The sequence below is a fragment of the Leucopleurus acutus genome (assembly GCF_964270905.1).
Source record: "Leucopleurus acutus genome assembly, chromosome: 11".
Taxonomy (NCBI): domain Eukaryota; kingdom Metazoa; phylum Chordata; class Mammalia; order Artiodactyla; family Delphinidae; genus Leucopleurus; species Leucopleurus acutus.
The window spans coordinates 83,522,974-83,548,729 of NC_139152.1; the positions used below are offsets into that span (position 1 = coordinate 83,522,974).

At 38.8% G+C, this 25,756-nt stretch overlaps 1 protein-coding gene across 2 annotated transcripts in view; it reads left to right on the forward strand.

Moving 5' to 3' along the window:
* Positions 1-25,756, forward strand: part of ANO4 (anoctamin 4) — a gene marked incomplete at both ends in the record, with an annotated part of 231,406 nt that overhangs the window by 187,995 nt on the left and 17,655 nt on the right. For both annotated transcript variants that reach the window (XM_082850054.1, XM_082850055.1), the window contains 3 exons: positions 13,994-14,146; positions 15,153-15,300; positions 21,885-22,004. In XM_082850054.1, coding sequence (XP_082706180.1) covers positions 13,994-14,146; positions 15,153-15,300; positions 21,885-22,004 — 421 coding nt within the window. The remainder of the gene's footprint in view (positions 1-13,993; positions 14,147-15,152; positions 15,301-21,884; positions 22,005-25,756) is intronic.

Here is a 25,756-nt window from a genome sequence, read left to right on the forward strand (position 1 = left end):
TCAGCAACACGGATGGACCTAGAGATTATCATAATAACTGAAGTAAGACAGAAAGAGAAAGACAAATACCATATGATATCATTTATATGTGGAATCCAAAATATGACACAAATGAACTTATCTACGAAACAGAAACAGACTTGTGGTTGCCAAGGGGTATGGGGTTGGGGGAGGGATGGATTGGGAGTTTGGGATTAGCAGATGCAAACTATTATATATAGAATGGATAAACAACAAGGTCCTACTGTATAGCACAGGGAACTATATTCAATATCCTGAGATAAAACATAATGGAAAAGAATATGAAAAAGAATGTATATATATGTATAACTGAATCACTTTGCTGTACACAGAAATTAACACAAACTGTAGACCAGTTATACTTCAATAAAATAAAATTCTGAAAAAAGATATATGCTGCCTTTCGGAGACACATTTCAGATCTAAAGACAAACATAATCTCAAAGTCAAGGAATGGAAAAAGATATTTCAGGTAAGTGGAAACCAAAAGAAAGGGGAGGTACCCATACTTATATCCGACAAAAAAGGCTTCAAGCCAAAAACAGTAAGAAAGAAGAGACAAATAAGTTCATTATATAATAAATAAATGAGGTCAATACACCAAGAAGATATAACAATCATAAATATATTTGCCCCCAATGTTGGAGCACTTAAATATATTAAGCAAATACAGTTGACTCTTAAATATATTAGGCAAAAACAGTTGACCCTTGAACGACAGGTTCAAAGTGCACAAATTCACTTATATGCGGATTTTTTTCAATAAATACATACTGCAGTACAACATAATCTGTGGTTGACTGAATCCATGGATGTGGAGCCATGTAAATAAAGGGCCAACTGTAAAGTTATATGTGGATACTGTGCAGATGGTCGGGGCCCTAACCTCCATGTTGTTCAAAGGTCAACTATATTAACAGATCTCAAGGAGAAACAGACAACAATCCAAAAATAGTAGGGGACTTCAGTGTCCCACTGTGAGGGACAAATAATCCACACAGAAAATTAACAAGCAAACATTGGAATTGAGGCATACTTTAAACCAAATGGACTAAACAGACATATAGAGAACATTCCATCCAATAGCAACAGAATACACATTCTTCTCAAATGCACATAGAACATTCTCTAGGATAGATCATATGATAGGATACAAAATAACTCTTAGCGAATATAAGACGGTTGAAATCACACTATCTTTTCTGACCACAGTGGTATGAAACTAGAAATCTACCACAAGAAGAAAGCTGTAAAACATAAAAACATGTGGAAACTAAACACATTTCTGAACAACTGACAGATCAAAGAAGAAATCAAAAGAGAAATTAAAAATTATCTCAAAACAAATGAAAATGGAAACACAACATATCAAAACTTATGGAATGCAGCAGAAACAGTTCTGAGAGGAAAGTTTATATAAATTAACGCATATATTAAGAAATTAGATCTCAAACACTCTAACTTTACACCTCAAGGAACTAGAAAAAGAAGAACAATTTAAGCCCAAAGTTAGCAGAAGGAAGGAAATAATAAAGATCAGAGTGGAAATAAATGAAATAGAGACCAGAAAAACAATAGAGAAGATCAATGAAACCAAGAGCTGGGTTTTTTGAAAAGATAAACATAATTGACAAAACTTTAACTAGACTAAGAAAGAAGAGAGAACTCAAAATTAGAAATGAAAGAGGAGACATTACAACTGATACTACAGAAAAAAATAGGATAAGAAGCTATGAACAATTATATGCCAACAAATTAGATAACCTAGAAATGGATAAATTTCTAGAAACACACAACCTACCAAGACTGAATCAGCAAGAAATAGAAAATCTGAAAAGACCAATAATGAGGAAAGAGGTTGAATCAGTAATCAAAAGCCTCCCAACACAGAAAACCCTAGAACCAGACAGCTTCACTGGTGAATTTTCTAACAATTAAAGAAGAATTAATACCAATCCTTCTCAAATGCTTAAAAAAATTGAAGAGGAGGGAACACTTCCAAACTCATTCTGCAAAGCCAACATTACCCTAGTACCAAAACCAGATAAGGATACTATAAGAAAAGATAACTTTGGACCAATATCCCTGATTAATATAGATGAAAAAATTCTAAAAATATTAGCAAACTAAATTCAAGAACACATTAAAACAACTGTACACTACAACCAAATGGGATTTATCCCTGGAATGCAAAATTGGTTCAACATACACAAATTTTTAAGTGTAATATATCACATTAATAGAATAAAATATAGAAGGAACCAAAATGCCAGAGTAGAAGGACGTGCTCTCACTCCCTCTTGTTAGAACAACAGAATCACAACTAGCTGCTGGACAGTCATCGACAGGAAGACACTGGAACTTACCAAAAATGATACCCCACATCCAAAGACAAAGGAGAAGCCACAATGAGACAGTAGAAGGGGTGCAATCACAGTAAAATCAAATCCCATAACTGGGGGGTGGGTGACTCACAGACTGGAGAACATCTGAAGTCCACCCACTGGAGTGAAGGTTCTGAGCCCCCACGTCAGGCTTCCCAACCTGGGGTTCCAGCAACAGGAGGAGGAATTCCTAGAGAATCAGACTTTGAAGCCTAGTAGGAATTGATTGCAGGACTTTGACAGGACTGGGAGAAACAGAGAATCCACCCTTGGAGGGCATACACAAAGTACTGTGTACATCGGGACCCAGGAGAAGGAGCAGTGACCCCAGGGGAGACTGAACCAGACCTACCTGCTAGTGTTGGAGGGTCTCCTGCAGAGGCGGGGGGGAGGGGGCTGTGGCTCACCGTGGGGACAAGGACACTGGCAGCAAAAGTTCTGGGAAGTACTCCTTGGCGTGAGCTCTCCCAGAGTCTGTCATTAGCCCCACCAAAGAGCCCAAGTAGGCTCCAGTGTTGGGTTGCCTCAGGCCAAACAACCAACAGGGAGGGAACCCCACCCCACCCATCAACAGTCAAGTGGATTAAAGTTTTACTGAGCACTGCCCACCAGAGCAACAGTCAGCTCTACCCACCACCAGTCCCTTCCATCAAGCCTCTTAGATAGCCTCATCTACCAGAGGGAAGACAGCAGAAGCAAGAAGAACTACAGTCCTGCAGCCTGTGGAACAAAAACCACATTCACAGAAAGACAGAGAAGATGAAAAGGCAGAGGGCTATGTACCAGATGAAGGAACAAGATAATACCCGAGAAAACAACTAAATGAAGTGGAGATAGGCAACCTTCCAGAAAAAGAATTCAGAATAATGATAGAGAAGATGATCCAGGACCTCGAAAAAAAATGGAGGCAAAGATCGAGAAGATGCAAGAAATGTTTAACAAAGACCTAGAATAATTAAAGAACAAACAAACAGAGATGAACAATACAATAATTGAAATGAAAACTACACTACAAGGAATCAATAGCAGAATAACTGAGGCAGAAGAACGGATAAGTGACCTGGAGGACAGAATGGTGGAATTCACTGCCGCGGAACAGAATAAAAAAAAAGAATGAAAAGAAATGAAGACAGCCTAAGAGACCTCTGGGACAACATTAAACGCAACAACATTCACATTATAGGGGTCTCAGAAGGAGAAGAGAGAGAGAAAGGACCAGAGAAAATATTTGAAGACATTATAGTCGAAACTTCCCTAACATGGAAAAGGAAATAGCCACCCAAGTCCAGGAAGCACAGTGAGTCCCATACAGGATAAACCCAAGGAGAAACACGCCAAGACACATAATAATCAAATTGGCAAAAATTAAAGAAAAAGAAAAATTATTGAAAGCAGCAAGGTAAGAAAAGCAAATAACATACAAGGGAACTCCCATAAGGTTAACAGCTGATTTCTCAGCAGAAACTCTACAAGACAGAAGGGACTGGCATGATATACTTAAAGTGATGAAAGGGAGGACCCTACAACCAAGATTACTCTACCCGGCAAGGATCTCATTCAGATTTGATGGAGAAATCAAAAGCTTTACAGACAAGCAAAAGCTAAGAGGATTCAGCACCACCAAACCAGCTCTACAACAAATGCTAAAGAAACTTCTCTAAGTGGGAAACACAAGAGAAGAAAAGGACCTACACAAACAAACCCATAACAATTAAGAAAATGGTAATAGGAACATACATATAGATAATTACCTTAAACGTGAATGGATTAAATGCTCCAACCAAAAGACACAGACTGGCTGAATGGATACAAAAACAAGACCCATATATATGCTGTCTACAGGAGACCCACTTCAGACCTAGGGACATATCCAGACTGAAAGTGAGGGGATGGAAAAAGATATTCCATGCAAATGGAAATCAAAAGAAAGCTGGAGTAGCAATACTCATATCAGATAAAATAGACTTTAAAACGAAGAATGTTATAAAAGACAAGGAAGGACACTACACAATGATCAAGGGATCAATCCAAGAAGAAGATATAACAATTATATATGCACCCAACATAGGAGCACCTCAATACATAAGGCAACTGCTAACAGCTATGAAAGAGGAAATCAACAGTAACACAATAATAGTGGGGGATTTTAACACCTCACTTACACCAATGGACAGAGCATCCAAAATGAAAATAAATAAGGAAACAGAAGCTTTCAATGACACAACAGACCAGATAGATTTAATTGATATTTATAGGAAATTCCATCCAAAAACAGAAGATTACACTTTCTTCTCAATTGCGCATGGAACATCCTCCAGGATAGACCACATCTTGTGTCACACATCAAGCCTCAGTAAATTTAAGAAAACTGAAATCATATCAAGTATCTTTTCTGACCACAACGCTATGAGATTAGAAATGAATTACAGGGAAAAAAACGTAAAAAGCACAAAGACATGGAGGATAAACAATACATTACTAAATAACCAAGAGATCACTAAAGAAATCAGAGAGGAAATCAAAAAATACCTAGAGACAAATGACAATGAAAACACGATGATCCCAAACCTGTGGGATGCAGCAAAAGCAGTTCTAAGAGGGAAGTTTATAGCTATAAAAGCCTACCTCAAGAAACAAGAAAAATCTCAAGTAAACAATCTAACCTTACACCTAAAGGAACTAGAGAAAGAAGAACAAACGAAACCCAAAGTTACCAGAAGGAAAGAAATCATAAAGATCAGAGCAGTAATAAATGAAATAGAAACAAAGAAAACAATAGCAAATATCAAAAAAACTACAAGCTGGTTCTTTGAGAAGATAAACAAAATTGATAAACCATTAGCCAGACTCATCAAGAAAAAGGAGAGGACTCAAATCAATAAAATTAGAAATGAAAAAGGAGAACAACAGACACCACAGAAATACAAAGCATCCTAAGAGACTACTACAAGTAACTCTATGCTAATAAAATGGACAACCTGGAAGAAATGGACAAATTCTTAGAAAGGTATAACCTTCCAAGACTGAACCAGGAAGAAATAGAAAATATGAACAGACCCATCACAAGTAGAAATTTTTTTTTTTTTTTTTTTTTTTTTGCAATACGCAGGCCTCTCACCGTTCTGGCCTCTCCCGTTGCGGAGCACAGGCTCTGGACGCGCAGGCTCAGTGGCCATGGCTCACGGGCCCAGCCGTTCCGTGGCATGTGGGATCTTCCCGGACCAGGGCATGAACACGTGTTCCCTGCATCGGCAGGCGGACTCTCAACCACTGCGCCACCAGGGAAGCCCACAAGTAGAAATTGAAACTGATTAAAAATCTTCCAACAAACGAAAGTCCAGGACCAGATGGCTTCACAGGTGAATTCTATCAATAATTTAGAGAAGAGCTAACACACATCCTTCTCAAACTCTTCCAAAACATTGCAGAGGAAGGAACACTCCCAAACTCATTCTGAGGCCACCATCACCCTGATACCAAAACCAGACAAAAGTACTACAAAAAGAAGAAACTTACAGACCAATATCACTGATGAATATAGATGCAAAAATTCTTAACAAAATACTGGCAAACAGAATCCAACAACACATTAAAAGGATCATACACCATGATCAAGTGGGATTTATCCCAGGGATGCAAGGATTCTTCAATATACACAAATCAATCAGTGTGATACACCATATTAACAAATTGAAGAATAAAAACCATATGATCATCTCAATAGATGCAGAAAAAGCTTTTGACAAAATTCAACACCCATTTATGATAAAAACTCTCCAGAGAGTAGGCACAGAGGGAACCTAACCTCAACATAATAAAGGCCATATACAACAAACCCACGGGAAACATCATTCTCAATGGTGAAAAACTGAAAGCATTTCCTCTAAGGTCAGGAACGAGACAAGGATGTCCACTCTCACCACTATTATTCAACATAGTTTTAGAAGTCCTAGCCGTGGAAATCGGAGAGGAAAAAGAAATAAAAGGAATACAAATTGGAAAAGAAGAAGTAACACTGTCACTGTTTGCAGATGACATGATACTATACATAGAGAATCCTAAAAATGCCACCAGAAAACTACTGGAGCTAATCAATGAATTTGGCAAAGTTATAGGATAGAAAATTAATGGACAGGAATCTCTTGCATTCCTATACACTAATGATGAAAAGTCTGAAAGAGAAATTATAGAAATACTCCCATTTACCACTGCAACAAAAAGAATAAAATACCTTGGAATAAACCTACCGAGGGAGACAAAAGACCTGTATGCAGAAAACTATAAGACACTGATGAAAGAAATTAAAGATGATACAAACAGATGGAGAGATATACCATGTTGTTGAATTGGAAGAATCAGTATTGTGAAAATGACTATACTACCCAAAGCAACCTACAGATTCAATGTACTCCCTGTCAAATTACCAATGGCATTTTTTACAGAACTAGAACCAATCATCTTAAAATTTGTATGGAGACACAAAAGACCCCGAATAGCCAAAGCAGTCTTGAGGGAAAAAAACGGAGCTGGAGGAATCAGGCTCCCAGACTTCAGACTATACTACAAAGCTACAGTAATCAAAACAATATGGTACTGGCACAAAAACAGAAACATAGATCAATGGAACAAGTTAGAAAGCCCAGAGATAAACCCAGGCACCTATGGTCAACTAATCTATGACAAAGGAGGCAAAGATATACAATGGAGAAAAGACAGTCTCTTCAATAAGTGGTGCTGGGAAAACTGGACAGCTACATGTAAAAGAATGAAATTAGAACACTCCCTAACACCATACACAAAAAAAGACCTCAAAATGGATTTGAGAACTAAATGTAAGACCGGACACTATAAAACTGTTAGAGGAAAACATAGGAAAAACACTCTTTGACATAAATCACAGCAAGATCTTTTTTGATCCACCTCCTACAGTAATGGAAATAAAAACAAAAATAAACAAATGGGACCTAATGAAACTTAAAAGCTTTTGCACAGCAAGGGAAACCATAAACAAGACGAAAAGAAAACCCTCAGAATGGTAGAAAATATTTGCAAACGAATCAACAGACAAAGGATTAATCTCCAAAATATATAAACAGATCATTCAGCTCAATATCAAAGAAACAAACGGGCTTCCCTGGTGGCGCAGTGGTTGAGAGTCTGCCTGCCGATGCAGGGCACACGGGTTCGTGCCCCGGTCCGGGAAGATCCCACATGCCGCGGAGCGGTTGGGCCCGTGAGCCACAGCCGCTGAGCCTGCACGTCCGGAGCCTGTGCTCCGCAATGGGAGAGGCCACAACAGTGAGAGGCCTGCGTACCGCAAAGAAAAAAAAAAAAAAAAAAAAAGAAACAAACAACCCAATCCAAAAATGGGCAGAAGACCTATATAGGTATTTCTCCAGAGAAGACACACAGATGGCCAAGAAGCACATGAAAAGCTGCTCAACATCACTAATTATTAGAGAAATGCAAATCAAAACTACAATGAGATATCACCTCACACCAGTTAGAATGGGCATCATCAGAAAATCTACAAACAACAAATGCTGGAGAGGGTGCAGAGAAAAGGGATCCCTCTTGCACTGTTGGTGGGAATGTAAATTGATACAGCCACTATGGAGAACAGTATGGGGGTTCCTTGAAAAACTAAAAATAGAATTACCATATGATCCAGCAATCCCACTACTGGGCGTATACCCAGAGAAAACCATAATTCAAAAAGACACATGCACCCCAATGTTCATTGCAGCACTATTTACAACAGCCAGTTCATGGAAGCAACCTAAATGACCATCGACAGATGAATAGATAAAGGTGATGTGGTACATATATACAATGGAATATTACTCAGACATAAAAAGGAATGAAACTGAGTCATTTGTTGAGACATGTATGTATCTAGAGACTATCATACAGAGTGAAGTAAATCAGAAAGAGAAAAACAAATATCATATATTAACACATGTATGTGGAACCTAGAAAAATGGTACAGATAAACCTGTTTGCAAGGCAGAAGTTGAGACAGAGATGTAGAGAACAAACGTATGGACACCAAGGGGGGAAAACCACAGTGGGGTGGGGATGGTGGTGTGCTGAATTGGGCGATTGGGATTGACATGTATACACTGATGTGTATAAAACTGATGACTAATAAGAACCTGCAGTATTAAAAAACAAACGAACAAACAAAAAAAAACAACTAATACTAAACTTTCTTTGGGTTATGTGTATGGAAATATATTAATATAAATGTTTCAGACATTACATGAAATTTCTAAAAATCTTATATGTTCTGGTATAATGTTATAAGTCATAAGTCTAGTTATTACTTTAAAATGTATATCTCGGGCTTCCCTGGTGGCGCAGTGGTTGAGAGTCCGCCTGCCGATGCAGGGGACACAGGTTCGTGCCCCGGTCCGGGAAGATCCCACATGCCGCGGAGCGGCTGGGCCCGTGAGCCATGGCCGCTGAGCCCGCGCATCCGGAGCCTGTGCTCCGCAACGGGAGAGGCCACAACAGTGAGAGGCCCGCGTACCGCAAAAAAAAAAAAAAAATGTATATCTCAGAAATAACTAAAATTTCCTTGTCAATTGCATTATTATGAACTTTCATCAAATCTTTAACCGTGGTCATTTTTAAGTCTTTTGTCATTTACAGACAGTTCTGGGTGTACTCTGATGCTTTCACAAAAATATTCCTGTAAAAGGGTTTCATCTTCAAGGAATTCATGGAAAAGACTGACAAGTACAGGTTTCTGGTAACTGACTATACTGCTGAACTGAATGAATAAGCATTTTCAGAACTCTAATGGAAAACTGATGAATTCATAAAAGTGCTAACAAAAGTTTAAAATGAAAAAAATTAATTACACGGGACTGAGTGAACTGATGAGGATGATTATAATTTTTGTGACTTTGTTTGAATAAAAAAAAAAATCCCACAAGGACTCAGAGGCAAAAAATATACAAATCAATTTTCACTGCAAAGTAAAGGAGCTGTTACAGTGGAGGATTACTGGACTGAATATCAATATTATGATATAGTATGAGTGTGTTTCGTGTTTGGTAATTGCAATCACTGTTGCTTTTGTTGTGGTTATCCATTTACAATGCTTGGTGTCGGTTGATTTATCTCTTGTAAAATAAAATACCGTGTGTGTGTGTGAAAAAAAAAGGAAAGAAAAATGAGAGACAAATTAATCCCATCAAAATGGCAAAGATTCTTAAAAAGTCATAAGATCAAGTTTTGCAAAGAATGAAGGGAAATGAACTTCTCATAATTGCTTTTGGGTTTTAAAATTGGTACAGCTGCCACAAGGGCAATTTGGCATATTTATAAAAAATCCTAGATGAATGCATTATCATATATCTGTCTTCCTGTGCTAGGTATTATGCTAGGTAGTAGGAGAGTGATGGATGGTAAGCGAGATATTATTCCTGCCTTCCTGGCAGGAGAGACAACTAATTAAGCAATCACAATAATGTGATCATTTGATGAAGACTATAAAATAGATTTTCCTATTTTTGCAATAATGATATCTGTGTATGTGTGCATGTAGAATATTAAATACACTAAAAGAATATATACCAGAAAAAAAATCCTCTAATGCTAAAAGAAGATAACTGACAACTCCACTTCAGACTCTTCTAGGTAATGACACATTGTGTCTTATTTTTTTTTTCCCCAAAACTATGGTTTGGAGTTGAAGCCCTGAGTAGGTCCAAAGCTGTTTTGATAAACACCATCTTATTCCTGCTTGGGGACATCTTGTCCCTCCCCCCATTAAAATTTTAAGTGGTTTTGGAATTAAGTGGACTTGAGTTCCAGAACAGGCTTTGATTCTAATTATTAAAAGAACTTGTACTACCAAAAAAAAAAATAGAATATAAAAATCATGATTATCTCAATAAATGCAGGAAAAGCATTTGCAAAATAAAAAACCTTGACAGGTTGGGCATAGAACAAACATACTTTAACATAGTAAAGGCCACGCACAACAAACTCACAGTTAACATTATACTCAATGGAGAAAATTGAAAAAATTTCCTCTAACATCAGGAAGAAGACAAGAATGCCCACTCCCACCACTCTTATTCAATGTAATACTGGAAGTCCTAGCTAGAGTAATTAAGTAAGACAAAGAAATAAAAGTCATCCAAATCAGAAAGGATGAAGTAAAATTATCACTATTTGCAGATGATATGATTTTACGTACAAAAATCCCAAAGACTCAAAGAACTGTTGGAAGTAATCAACAAATTTCATAAAATTGCAGGATATAAAATCAACATACAGAAATCAGCTGCATTTCTGTACACCAACAATGAAGTATCTGACAAAGAAATTACCCCATAAACAATAGCATCAAAAACAATAAAATACCTAGGAATAAATTTAACCAAGGAAGTGAAAGATCTGTACAACAAAAACTACAAGACTTTGTTGAAAGAAACTGAAGAAGACACAAACAAATGGAAAAACATCTCATATTCATGGATTGGAAGAATATTGTAAAATGTCCATATTACCCAAACTGATCTATAGATTCAACACAATCTCTATCAAAATATCAAGGGCATTCACCAGAGAAATAGAAGAAACAATCCTAAAATTTGTATGGAACCACAAAAGACTCCAAATCCATGGAAATCCTAAGAAGAAAAAACAAATCCAAAAGTATCACACTTACTGACTTCAAACTATACTACAAAGCTAGAGTAATAATAAAAACAGTACAGTACTGGCATAAAATTAGACATAGAGACCATCAGAACAGAATACAGAGCCCAGAATTAAACCCTCCACATATGTGGTCAACTACTTGTTGACAAGAGAGCCAAGAATACCCAATGAGGAAAGGATAGTCTCTTCAACAAATACTGTTGAAAAAACTTGATAAACACATGCAGAGCAATGAAATTGAACCCCTATCTTACACCACTCACAAAAAGAACTCTAAGTGGATCAAAGACTTAAACATAAGACCTGATACTATACAGGTAAAGAGCCATAAAATTAAGAGAAAATAAGCTCTATGATGATAAGCAGAGTTGTGGGAGCTACAGAGGAAGCAGTAGTTAATTAAATGTGCCCAGAGGAGGGCACATTTGAGCTCACACTTGGAGAAAGAATAGAATTTCATCAGAGTATGAACAGAAACACTAAGTACATGACATGACCCCATAAAAATAGAAGTGTAGTGTGGATGGGTAGAGGACTGTTTGGGACACCTGTCTGGGTCATGGGGCATGTTTGGAACACCTGTCTGGGTCACGGGGCATGTTAGGACATGAGGCTTGGAAGACCCTTGAATGGCATGGAAAAAGTTTGGGATTTAGTCTACAGGCAACAAGAACCGACTGAAACATTTTGAGTAGGAAGGTGATGAGTGATGGGCTTTAACCAACATTAATAGTAGGGCAATGGGGGAAGGAGGAGAAAGCCTGAGGCAGAGAAGCCAGTTAGAAAATCAGAGTCTGATCTGGGGACAGTGGAGAGGAGGGACAGATGAGAGACATTTTTGAAGGGTAATTAATTTTGGGACTTGGAGGCTTTTAGTTCTCAAGGCTGAGCTAGCTAAAAGCTGGTTTTTATGTAAGACAGCTCCGAGGGGAGGTGGGGAAGAGGGACATGAACGGCGGAGCAGGTTCAAGGATGAGATTGAGAGATTGGTTTGGAAAGTGCTGCTTCTGTAGCATAGCAGCAGACAACGGGTCGGGGTTAGAGAGAGAGAGATTTGGGAAACCTCATCAGACAGATAATAAAGTCATGAGAGCGGATGGACTCACCCAAGGAAAGAGGGAAGTCAGGAGAAAAGTGGAACCAAGGGAAAAGCTGAAGGGAATACCTGTGTCTATTGGTGGGTGAAGTGCCAACCAGCATAGTCACTGAGTATGAACGTAACCGAAGACGGGGGATACCCTGGAGGTGGCAGTACCACAGAGATGAAGTAAATGGACGCTTCAGGACTCTGGGACCATATCACCCATGTTAGAATTGCTTCTTAGTGATGTGTCTTGGGCAAATTACTTGACTTCTTTGTGCCTCAGTTTCCTCAGCTGTAAAATAAGCATAATAATAGTATCCACATAAGAGAGTGGTTGTGAAAATTGAGTTAAAATAGGTGAAGTAATTAGAACAGTGCCTGTTACATAGAAAATGGTGTATGTGTTAGTCATTGTTTTGTTGTTACTTTCTAAAATAAGGTTTTAAAAGTAAAAACAGTAGAAAATATGCAGTCATTCATTCAGCCAAGTGCTTTTAAAATTTTTTTCAATTACGCCATCTGGTTGTTTTGCGTCAGGCACTGCCTCTTTTAAAACTTTTTAATTTGCAAAGTTGCAAACATCGTACAGAGTTCCTAAATACTCTTCACCTTGTTTCTCATAAGGTTAACATCTTACATATATATTGAAGCCAGAAAAGTAACATTAATACAGGACTGTTAACTAGTTACCTTATTTGAATATTGCCTGTTTTCCACTGTCTGTTTTTCTTGTCCATGACCCATTCCAGCACCCAACATTGCATTTAGTTGCATCTCCTTGTTCCCTCCATTCTATGACAGTTCTTTTCCACGAACTTAACATATTTTAAGACTACTAGTTTTGTAGAATGTCCATTTGGGTTTATCTAATGGTTTCTCATGATTAGGTTGAGGTTATGCATTTTTGGCAAAAATTCCACAGAAAGGATATTGTAGCCTCCTCAGTACACCGTCTTGGGGGTATGATATCAATATGTCTTATTACTGGTGATATTAACTTGGATCACTCAGTTAAGGTGATGTCTATCAGGTTTCTCCATAGTAAAGGTATTTTTTCCTTTGTAATTACTAACTTGTAGGGAGATACTTTGAGAATATAAAAATCATTTTTTAATATAATTTCCCCTACTAATTTTAGCTACTAATTTTAGCATTCTTTTATGGCTCTTGCCTGCAACAATTACTACTGTGGTGTCTGACTACTGGTGATTTTCTATTTTCAGTCATTCCTTCTACATTTATTAATTAGAATTCTGTTATAAGAAAGAGCTGTCCCTTTCCCCCCAATTATTTATTTCAGTATATATTTATACTTGTATTTATTTCATTATGGACTTGGATACTTAGTCTTTGGGTTGTAATCCAATACTATCCTTATTTATTTTGTTGTACAAATTTTTCCAGCTTTGGCCATTGGGACCTCCTTCAAGTTTGTCCTGTGTCCTTTTGATGTGTCCCCATCATTTCTCAAGCACTTCCTAACTTTCTGGCATCACAAGATATTCCAGACTAATCTTGTCTTTTCCCTGCCGTAGCTCTGGAATCAAACATTTCTCTAAGGAGCCCTGGTTCCTTTTATTAGAGAATGGTATTTAGAAAACAAGCTCTGGACTCTAGGTATGATCATTGCTCCTAGGATGCCACTGCTTCCAGGCTCAGGGAGTACCTCTTTTTCAAGTGTCCTGGCCATCTTTCTAGAAGAGATGTTCCCTGTGCTTTGGGGAAAAATATGGGTTAAAACAATGACACATTCAGATTAGTATCCTTTTGAAAATAGTACTGGAAAACCAATACTCTTTGTTCTTTTTCCTTTTTCCTTCCCCAGTTCTCCAGTTTGGATTTACAACTATCTTTGTGGCAGCTTTTCCCCTAGCACCACTTCTGGCCTTACTGAATAATATAATTGAAATTCGACTTGACGCTTATAAATTTGTCACACAGTGGAGGCGACCTTTAGCTTCAAGGGCCAAAGACATAGGTAAGTTGGATTTGGGGTGTTTTTAAAAGATATTAACCACCTGGTAGATAAAATGAAACAGCTACCAGCTTTAGATTTTTACATATGGTTTCCATGTAAGATGATTCAACTAACTCTTACAGAAGAATAATTGTTAGCTTTAAATAATATTAGATAACAAGTACAGCTACCTATTTGGAAATTTATAATTTCCAGTGCTAGAGAATTTGTGCTTAAATAGATTCTCAATTTGGTTGTTTCTATCCTAAGACTCTGGAATCTAAACATTTGATTTATTACCACCTTTTTCCTTTTTAAAGTAGATCTCCCATTTGCTTAACTTTGTTTTGCTCTTTCCTAAATATTTGCCTGAGTCATAGGAAGTATGATCCAGTTTTTCTATAGGCAGAGATGGCCTTTGGTTTTTGACTAGAGATGCTGAGTTGAATCAGGTGCAGCCTCTCAAAAGCTGGCAGAGATCAGAGACTGTCTTTTATTCATTTCTGCATCCAGTGCTTAGAATAGAGCAGGCAGGTGCTCAGCCAGTGTGTGTAGAAGAGAATTCGGTGTGCATATGCTTAACTCAGTGGTTTTTGAACGTCCCAATGAAACAAACACACTCAGTGAGCACCTACTCTGGGTCAGTGCATCAGGAACTTGGTCCATAAAGATGAACTGGAGAGACGCTATAGGTACCCCCAAGGAGCTCCCAGTCTGGTGGCATCTTGACATTGCATGTGCCAGTCTTATCAGATAGTGTTTAGTGCCTTATCATTGACCAGAATTCTCTACTTATATCTGAACCCGATTGATTTTTAAGTCATGAGCATGGGCACTTCCATGCAAACTCCTTCAATGCCAAGGTTTTTGAAGGTACAAATTCTTCCTCCTGGTGGCAAGAATCAGTATTTGGGATGGTGGAAGGACCTGTGCAAAGGACTACTGAAAATGAATTACCCCAGTTGTTTTTATAGTTATCACCTCTGCTGTTGTGTCTGGAATTAATTCAACACTTCTCTTTGAATAGGAATTTGGTATGGAATTCTTGAAGGCATTGGAATTCTCTCTGTTATTACAAACGCATTTGTCATAGCGATCACATCTGACTTTATCCCTCGCTTGGTGTACGCTTATAAGTATGGACCTTGTGCAGGCCAAGGGGAAGCTGGGCAAAAGTAAGTGCGCCATAAAGCCATCATGAAATCCCCATTTCCTAGCCATCGTGTGCTGTTGGACACTCAGAGAGAAGCCTCTGCATTGGAGCACATGGGACACAAGCCCAGGACAGAAGGCCTGTAGTGGGGAGGTGGAAATATGATACAATAACACTTTTGGCCAAAGAAAACACATTCTGATCTATTGAAGTGTTGGAAGTCATACAAGTCATACAAGTTTTAGGTGGAATCCAATGTAAGAAAAGCAAATAATCATTTTCCCCCCTCCTGCCCACCATGAATTCAGAAGTGTGTGGTATGCTAATGTGTGTAGCAAAAAAAAGTGTTCCATGATATATAGTTAGGCCATTTTTATGAGTTTATAAAAGTATAGTTATAATTTGATTCCTCTTGTGTCATGTGAAGACTCGGAAAATTTTACATGGGAAATGTGCAGTCATGTGCCAAGTACTCACAAGGTATTCCAAAAATATTTGTGGAATAAGAAACTGAATGATTCTTTCCTGGCTGTGGACTTGACCAGTGTCTATATTACCACAGGCAAATTGGGTGAACTTAACTCGCTGAGAGATCAATACTATGGCATCACCTCAATGGTTCCCAAAGCCAGAGCTCTGTCTTTCTGGTCAGCTAAAGTCTTGGCAAAATTGTAACATGTCCCCTAGCTTTCATTTCTACACCTTTGGAAAAAAAAAGGTAAAAAGTCCCAACAGGGCTTCCCTGGTGGCGCAGTGGTTGAGAGTCCGCCTGCCGATGCAGGGGACACGGGTTCGTGCCCCGGTCTGGGAGGATCCCACATGCCGCGGAGCGGCTGGGCTCGTGAGCCATGGCCACTGAGCCTGCGCGTCCGGAGCCTGTGCTCTGCAACGGGAGAGGCCACAGCAGTGGGAGGCCCGCACACCGCAAAAAAAAAAAAAAAAAAAAAGTCCCAACATACTTTAGTGGGAAAAAATAAAACAACCCTGTTTGGCTAATGTCAAAATAATATAATTAATTGTGGGATTTAAATGTCTGTAGGTTAGAGTGGAATGTGTGTTGGGATCATAGGGTCCTTTTGGCTCCCCAGAAGTCATCTCACTTAGGCTCCTGCCTATTCCTACAAGCAGCCCTGCCTCTTAGTTTACTAGTCTGAACCAAACTAATTCATCCTCTCTAGCCAGGGTAGTTCCATCAGCCCCCAAGGAGTACAGTGCCACCAAATCAAGTCAGCTAAATTTATACACAGCTGACCCAGGTCCAATTTCATTATCCATCCTACATAAATGCTCTAAGGCATAGATAACTGAAGGAGATAAAGCTCACAACCCAGCTATTTGAGGAAGCTTCTATAAAGTTCTTCACTCACCACGTGGCCATTAAATGTGAATTATCGAGCCACTGTAAGTGAGCATACCATCCCATTTCAAGAGAGATTTAAAGACTTACATGGTACTATGCATGCATTTCTTTCTACCTGTAACTGTTGTGAACATTCTCTGCTTGACTCAGCCTAGAAAAGCTTATCTTTGTTCAAACCACTTGCATGTATGTTTTGCGTTTGATTCTCAAAACAACGCGGGTAGCGGGATATGCATCATTAGCCTCGCTTTGAAGGGCAGAAAGAGATTGAGAGAGGTTAAATCCATAATCACAAGGCAGAGTAACTGATGGAGCCCACACGAAGGTAAAGCCTAGCCTCAGACAGTGCCCTTCATCCTGAACCTCACGGCCCTCGGGGCCCTTGCCAGTAAGTGCTTATCCAACTCATCTAACAGTCAACTCCCTGGGGTTTAAATCTTAATGGTTATTTCCATTCTTCCGCTACTTCAAATATGGTAATACCTTGTTCTGGAGGAAACCAAAAAATAAAGTGGGAACATTTATGTGCAGTTGCTAATGAATCAAAGCTTTAGAATTTTGACAGCCTATTAGATTTAAGACAATGTTCATGGTGATCAGAATTTCTCTAAATAGCCTCCTTAATTCAGTTTTACTGAGCTCTTTGGGCCTTTTTTTTTTTAAACAATGTTTCTCTTAAGAGCCTGTTGCTACCTTCAATATTTGTGGATCTACTTTTTATCTGCTAATCCATTAGTCTTATTTTTTCTTATTTTTTATATTTTATACTTTATATTTTATATTTTTATATAAAGTATTATAAAAGTATTATATTTTATAAAAGTATTATATATTTATATATATAAAAGTATTATATATTTATATACATAAAGTATTATAAAAGTATTACATATTTATATATATAAAGTATTATAAAAGTATATATTTATATATATAAAAGTATTATTTATATAAAGTATATAAAGTATATATTTTTATATAAAGTATTATAAAATACTTTATATTTTTCTTATTTTCAAATAGTTACATTTGTGTATGTTTCTTCATGAATCTTATTTTCTGCCCCACCAGCCACTCTGTTATCCTTTTTAGGTTTTTTTCTTTTTCCAGTTTAAAAATGCTTCAGAGATGACTGAACTCATAGAGGAGCGGCATTGTCAAATTTTAGACGTCATAGGCTTTTAAGGTAGCATGTGCAGTCAGAGTGAGATCCCACTGAGATTAAATCCAGCTGTGGAAATGCCCTATTTCAATTTAAACTGACCCTAAATCAACAGTATTCCAACCAAACCAATCACCTTTCTCCAAAACTCCAGGCTTCCCTCACCTTACACGTTTCCCTGGCTCCTCCATGGATGAGAATTTCACTCCTGTGTCCAGGGTCATTCAGTTCACAGGCCCCTCGTCCCTATGACAGCGTGCTTCAGTGCTTCAGTTATTCCGGGCTGCGCATTCCTCCCCGTCTCAACACTCGTCTGCTCAGCAGATCAGTCTTCAGCAGCACAGTGGGGAAGACATTCTCATTTTTCAGCCAGATCTGTACGTGAAAGGAATACTGTGGTTTGAGGCAGTGGTCTCCACACAGCAGGTACATAAGAATTTTTCAAATGTTTTCATCTTCCCTCTTAAGACATTCTGTCTTTCCAGCTGCCGGTGATCAGAGTGTTGTTCATTGCCTACAAAATGAAGTCACTTCGTCTTTCAGGGTATCTTCCCAAGGGCCCTTTAGAAAGAGCTTAGAGAACTAAAATCACCTCTGGGCAGACATCAGGAGACAGAAATTGTGAAGTAAAGTTGAAGATGTATATTATAAAATTGTTCTGTCAATCAGAGTTAAAATTTCAATCAGCAAACTAAATTTTTTTTCCAGAAAGCACAAATAACCAGTTTGATCCCTCACCCTCAATGAATGCAATAAACTAATTACTTTGTTATCAGGTAGACATGGATTAGAGTTTGGGAACATTCTCTAAGGATATATGCAGGCCTTAGAAAATTACTGTGAGGTATATACCTGATCTAGTGGTATAAATCAAGCTGATTTTCCTGTAAAAATAGTGATACCATAAGGAGTTAGAGATTTGATCAAGGACACAGTGCTCGAATTTTCACAGAATGAGCTACAAATATCTTAATGAACTATAAATAATGTATTTATATAAGCTATAAATCAATTAAATCGATCAACACCAAAACCAACTGCAAAGTTGTATTTCAGAAGATAAAGCTTATGGTTACAGAGGGCTACTCTTCTTATTTCATAATGTCTGACGTTTTCAATGCAAGAAGTCAGAAGTCTACTTTCTTCTGTGCTTATCTCATTAGCCTAATTTATTACCTATAAAGTTATCTACAAATTAACCTATAAATAAATTAGTCATTTGTTTTCTACAAAGCATGTCTGACTTTAAATGCACAAACCTGACCTTATTTCCCCTTGCTTTTTTGCCCTTTCAACCCTATCCCCATGCTATTTGAGTCACAATGCCTAAAACCTCAAAAGCAAAGTTAGTAGCAGAATTCAAAGACACTCTGCAGTGAGTTTGATCTGGAATCTACAGACTCAAAAGTCAACTTCTGATTCTGTTCTCTCCCTTGAAAATGATGAGAATGATCACTAGTTCATCCTTTTCCCCCATAGTAAAGGATGGAAACCGATAAGTAATGAATGGTTTTAAAACCAGAATTCTCACATTTAAATAAATGTCTTCTCAGAAGTTACTTGGGAAATATATGCATTCTAATTCAAACAATGCTGCCCTTGCATAAGACATTTTTCTGAATCCTCTTTCTTGGAAATGCCTTTAGACGCCATCTGCCAACCCCTTAAGAAAACTGACTTCATTATTTTATATTCTCAGGAAACTCTTCCTTTGTCTGATACTTTTTTCTCCTTCCCTCTCACTTCTCCCTGATCATCAGTGTAGCCTTGTCTTTCCTCTGTCTCACCTGGAGCTGGGGGTGTGTCACAGTGAGGATACATAGACCTCCTGCCAGCAAACTTAGTAGACATGGGATCTTCTGCTGCCTTTGACCTTCCTGCCGTAACAATAGGTCACTGAGTTGACACATGGATGCCACTGGCTGAACTCTATATGATGAAGTGTGGGAAACCTCATTTCCCTGAATTGATGAAGGTCTCAACTGTTTGATGTTGGCAAGCTAAGATTCTACCACAGTGAAAAGAACTAGATAAATGCCTAGAAAATTCAGTGTTAGCAGTTCCTCTTCTTCCCTGATTATGGAAATTATATGGAAAGAAGACTTACTAGTTCCGTGTGTAATGCTTTGCACCCAGAAGGAGTACATGCCCACTAAAGGCACATTTTCAACTTGATTCATGACTGACATTACAGGAATATGCTTAATAAAGAGTTCAACTATGTCTCCTTTTTATCTTTTATTTTGAATGTAAGGTATTCAGCCTGTGAGACGGGTATTTCATTCGAATTTAGGCTCTCTATTGAGTTTTTTAACAGAGTAGCCATAAGCAGCTTTAATCTTAGTAAAGCTCAGGGCTGCTGTGTGAGAGAAGAGTGTAGGAGGGGTTGTAATTATTCCATTTCAATGCTGGGCCTGCTTTTGCCAGTTTCCAGAGCACCTTCCCCTTCCCACAGCTCAGCTCCTGAGAAGACTCTGCTCTATTCTGTATTTCACAAAACTGGCTCCCTCTCTGTGACAGCTAATCATCATCAAGACTCTGTTTTCATGTCATGTTCTAGGCAGTTCATAGATGAGGGAGAAATCATTTCAAATTACCTTTTTATGGAGTGATGGGAGAGGCCTGCTGCCAGTGGGAGTAGGGCATGTTACACACGCACTGACCATTTGTTTCACCCATGAGTGACTGTTGACAAATGGGTCCTTCTGCTTGGTTCATTTCTTTTAAGGCCATGATGAAACCAGTGACTTGTCTTGAGCAAGACAACACATGCACAGAACCCATGTGCTCTCAGAACTATGTTTGTGTTATCACTTGGGTTTGGTATTCAGCAACTTTGGATAATCACATCAGACATGTTAATGAAGAGAGTCTGAAGACCATGATTTCTTCTTTCAATTAATAATTAAATATTTATTGACCTCCCGCTAGGTGCATGAAATAAAATACCACTCACGTTTATTAAGATCTTGCTATAGGCTAAGCATTATATCACTTGCTTTACATATATCATTTCATTTCATTCCCACAATGACCCTGTGAGGTGGACACTTTTGTTGCTTTAAGAATTGCATAATTGGCCAAGATCACATGGCTAGAAAGCAGCAGAGCTACAATTTGACCCTAAAGCCCACGTTTTTTGTATTGTAATATACTGACCCCCATTCCCCAACACAGAATGAAAGCCATGTCCTCAGGAAGCTTATAATCCCTGGGAGGTCCAGGCAATAGTTTCATTCCTGATCCATCTTCAAGACCTTGATAGAATCTCTGGTACTTTACATTGAATTCAATATTTACTGGATTCCTACACTGCACGAGACTGTCCTAGGATACCAAAATATCTATGACACCTCTTCTGATCCAAAAAAGAAAGAAACCACTATAGTCCAAAGGAGAAGACATACATGTATGCAGCCAACTCTAGTACAAGCTATATGGCCATTGTGAAGTAAACAGAGCTGCACCACAGAGAGAAGGGAATGAGTCTTCTGACTGGGGGGATTAGGACATTTTCACAAAAGAGGTGACATCTCAGTTGGTGAACACTGTTACCACTTGTAAACCATGAGTAAGGAATCCCAAGAGAAAAGACCACATGAGCAGAGGCATGAAAGTATATGATACATGAAAGGAACATAATCTAGCATGACTGTAGCATGGGATGTGAGTTGGGAGGGGGGTTATATTCATACTAGTTATATTCAGGGCATTATGAGAAATTATAGATAATCATTAATGAAGGAATGTGATTATGTGTGCATATGTGTGTGTGTCATCAATGAAAGAAGTGGTGACTTACTTATGCTGATCATGCAATGCTTTTGCCCATTGCACTGAAGCACTGATTGGGGTAGTGATGGTCTAGATGATGATTCTGCACAAAAAGGACTATAACAAAAGAATGACTTGTTCTTCATTCAACATACCCAGGGCTTTTCAGTGTATTCCAACTTGAGTGCTGTGACAAGGCAGGTCCAAGTAAGGCACCTATAACTGCAGAGATTTCTAGGAAGTAGAGCCTTGGTGAATTGGATGCAGAGGTGATCAGAGGCCTAATTAGAGAATCTGTTTTCTTTTGTAGGTGCATGGTTGGCTATGTGAACGCCAGCTTGTCTGTATTCCGAATTTCTGACTTTGAGAACCGATCTGAGCCTGAGTCTGATGGCAGTGAGTTCTCGGGGACTCCTCTCAAGTATTGTAGGTAAGCGTGGCACTCTTAGCCTCAGCTGGGCTGGCTCTGCCGTGGGGAGGTGTTGCTCAGACAGTGGCCCTTTTTGACTGAGTGGATTTACAGCTGCGGTTCTCAAACTTGATTATGCATTACAATCCCCTGGAGAATTTTTAAATCTCTTTATGAGGCTGTGACCCAGACAGATTAAAACATAATCTCTGGGGTGAAATCCGGACTTCCAGATCCAGGAAGCCCATGTAAGAGGAACCCAAAGAGACCCCCACTAAGACATTATAATTAAAGTATCAAAAGTTAAGACAAGGAGAGAATATTAGAAGCAGCAAGAGAAAAACAATTTGTTACACACAGACATATGTCATTTTTGTGCACTTCGCAGATACTGCATTTGTTAAAAATTGAAGGTTTGTGACAACCCTGCATCGAGAAAGTCTGTCAGTGCTGTTTTTCTAACACCATTTGCTCACTTTGTGACTCTGTGTCACGTTTTGGTAATTCTCATCGTATTTCAGATTTTTTCATTATTATTATATTTGTTGTGGTGATCTATGATCAGTGATCTTTGATGTTACTATCGTAATTGTTTTGGGGTGCTACAAACCCTGCGCATATAAGACAGTGGACTTAATGTGTTCTGACTGCTCTGTTTCCCCATCTCTGCCTCTCCGTGGGTTCCCCTCTTCCCTGAGACACAGTATTGAAATTAGGCCAATTCAATTAATAACCCTACAGTGGCCTCTGAGTGTTCAAGAGAAGGAAAGCCACACATCTCTCACTTTAAATCAAAAGCTAGAAATGACTAAGCTTAGTAAGGAAGGCAAGCTGAAAGCAGAGATAAGCCAAAAGGTAGGCCTCTTCCACCAGTTTGCCAAGTTGTGAATGCAAAGGAAAAGTTCTTGAAGGAAAGTAAAAGTGCTACTCCAGTGAACACCAAAATGATAAGAAAGTGAAACAGCCTTACTGATGATCTGAAGAAAGTTTTAGTGGTCTGTACAGAAGATCAAACCAGCAAAAACATTCCCTTAAGCCAAAGCTTAATCCAGAGCAAGACCCTCACTCTCTCAATTCTGTGAGGGCCAAGAGAGGTAAGGAAGCTACAGAAAAGTTGGAAGCTAGCAGAGGTTAGTTCATGAGGTTTAAGAAGCAGCACCCATAACATGCAAGTGCTGATGTAGAAGCTACAGCAATTTGGTTCAAGATGGCGGAGTAGAAGGACGTGCGCTCACTCCCCCTTGCGAGAGCACCGGAATCACAACCAACTGCTGAATAATCATCGACAGGAAGACACTGGAACTCACCAAAAAAGATACCCCACACCCAAAGACAAAGGAGAAACCACAGTGAGATAGTACGAGGGGTACAATCACAATAAAATCAAATCCCATAACCACTGGGTAGGTGACTCGAAAACTGGAGAACAATTACACCACATAAGTCCACCCACTGGAGTGAAGGTTCTGAACCCCACATCATGCTTCCCAATCTGGGGGTCTAGCAATGGGAGGAGGAATTCCCAGAGAATCACACTTTGAAGGCTAGCAGGATTTGACTGCAGGACTTCGACAGGACAGGGGGAAACAGAGACTCCACTCTTGGAGGGCACACACAAAGTAGTCTGCTTATCAGGACCCAGGGGGCAGGAGCAGTGACCCCATAGGAGAATGAACAGACCTACCTGCTAGTGTTGGAGGGTCTTCTGCAGAGGCCAGGGGTGGCTGTGGCTCACCATGAGGACAAGGACACTGGCAGCAGAAGTTCTGGTAAGTACTCCTTGGCGTGAACCCTCCCAGAGTCCACCATTAGACCCACCAAAGAGCCTCTAGCTCCAGTGCTGTGTCCCCTCAGGCCACACAACCAACAGGGAGGGAACTCAGCCCCATCCATCAGCAGACAAGCAGATTAAAGTTTTACTGAGTTCTGACCGCCAGAGAAACACCCAGCTCTACTCACCACCAGTTCCTCCAATCAGGAAGCTTGCACAACACTCTTAGATAGCCTCATCCACCAGAGAGCAGGCAGCAGAAGCAAGAATAACTAGAGTCCTGCAGCCTGTGGAACGAAAACCACATTCACAGAAAGATAGACAAAATGAAAAGGCAAAGGACTATGTACCAGATGAAGTAACAAGATAAAACCCAGGAAAACAACTAAATGAAGTGGAGATAGGCAACCTTCCAGAAAAGGAATTCAGAATAATGATAGTGAAGATGATCCAGGCCCTCAGAAAAAGAATGGAGGCAAAGATTGAGAAGATGCAAGAAGTGTTTAACAAAGACCTAGAAGAATTAAAGAACAAACACCTAGAAGAATTAAAGAACAAACAGAGATGAACAATACAATAACTGAAATGAAGAATACACTAGAAGGAATCAACAGCAGAATAACTGAGGCAGAAGAATAGATAAGTGACCTGGAAGACAGAATAGTGGAATTCACTGCCACAGAACAGAATAAAGAAAAAGAATGAAAAGAAATGAAGACAGCCTAAGAGACCTCTGGGACAAAATTCAAACACACCAACATTCTCAGTATAGGGGTCCCAGAAAAAGAAAAGAGAGAGAAAAAGGACCCAAGAAAATATTTGAAGAGACTATAGTCGAAAACTTCCCTAACATAGGAAAGGAAATAGCCACCCAAGTGCAGGAAGCACAGAGAGTCCCAGGCAGGATAAATCCAAGGAGAAACACATCGAAATCAGAAATTACTGATTTTGTCAGTAATCAAACTGACTAAAATTAAAGACAAAGAAAAATTATTAACAGATAACATACAAGGGAACTCCCATAAGGTTAACAGCTGATTTCTCAGCAGAAACTGTACAAGCCAGAAAGGAGTGGCATGATATATTTAAAGTGATGAAAGGGAAGAACCTACAACCAAAATTACTTGACCCAGCAAGGATCTCATTCAGATTCGATGGAGAAATCAAAAGCTTTACAGACAAGCAAAAGCTGAGAGAATTCAGCACCACCAAACCAGCTCTACAACAAATGCTACAGGAACTTTTCTAGTGGGACACACAAGAGAAGAAAAGGACCTACACAAACGAACCCAAAACAATTAAGAAAATGGTAATAGGAACATACATATCGATAATTACCTTAAACGTGAATGGATTAAATGCTCCAACCAAAAGACACAGGCTTGCTGAATGGATAGAAAAACGAGACCCGTATATATGCTGTCTACAAGAGACACACTTCAGACCTACGAACACATACAGACTGAAACTGAGGAGATGGAAAAAGATATTCCATGCAAATGGAAATCAAAAGAAAGCTGAAGTAGCAATGCTCATATCAAATAGACATTAAAATAAAGAATGGTACAAGAAACAAGGAAGCACACCACATAATGATCAAGGGATCAATCCAAGAAGAAAATATAACAATTATAAACATATATGCACCCAACATAGGGGCACAGAAATACATAAGGCAAATGCTAACAGCTATAAAAGAGGAAACCACAATAATAGTGGGGGACTTTAACACCTCACTTACACCAATGGACAGATCATCCACAAGAAAATTAATAAGGAAACACAAGCTTTAAATAACACAATAGACCAGATAGATTTAATTGATATATATAGGACATCCAAAAACAGCAGATTACACTTTATTCTCAAGTGCACATGGAACATTCTCCTGGACAGATCACATCTTGGGTCAAAAATCAAGGCTTGGTAAATTTAAGAAAACTGAAATCATATCAAGCATCTTATCTGAACAAAACACTATGAGATTAGAAATAAATTACAG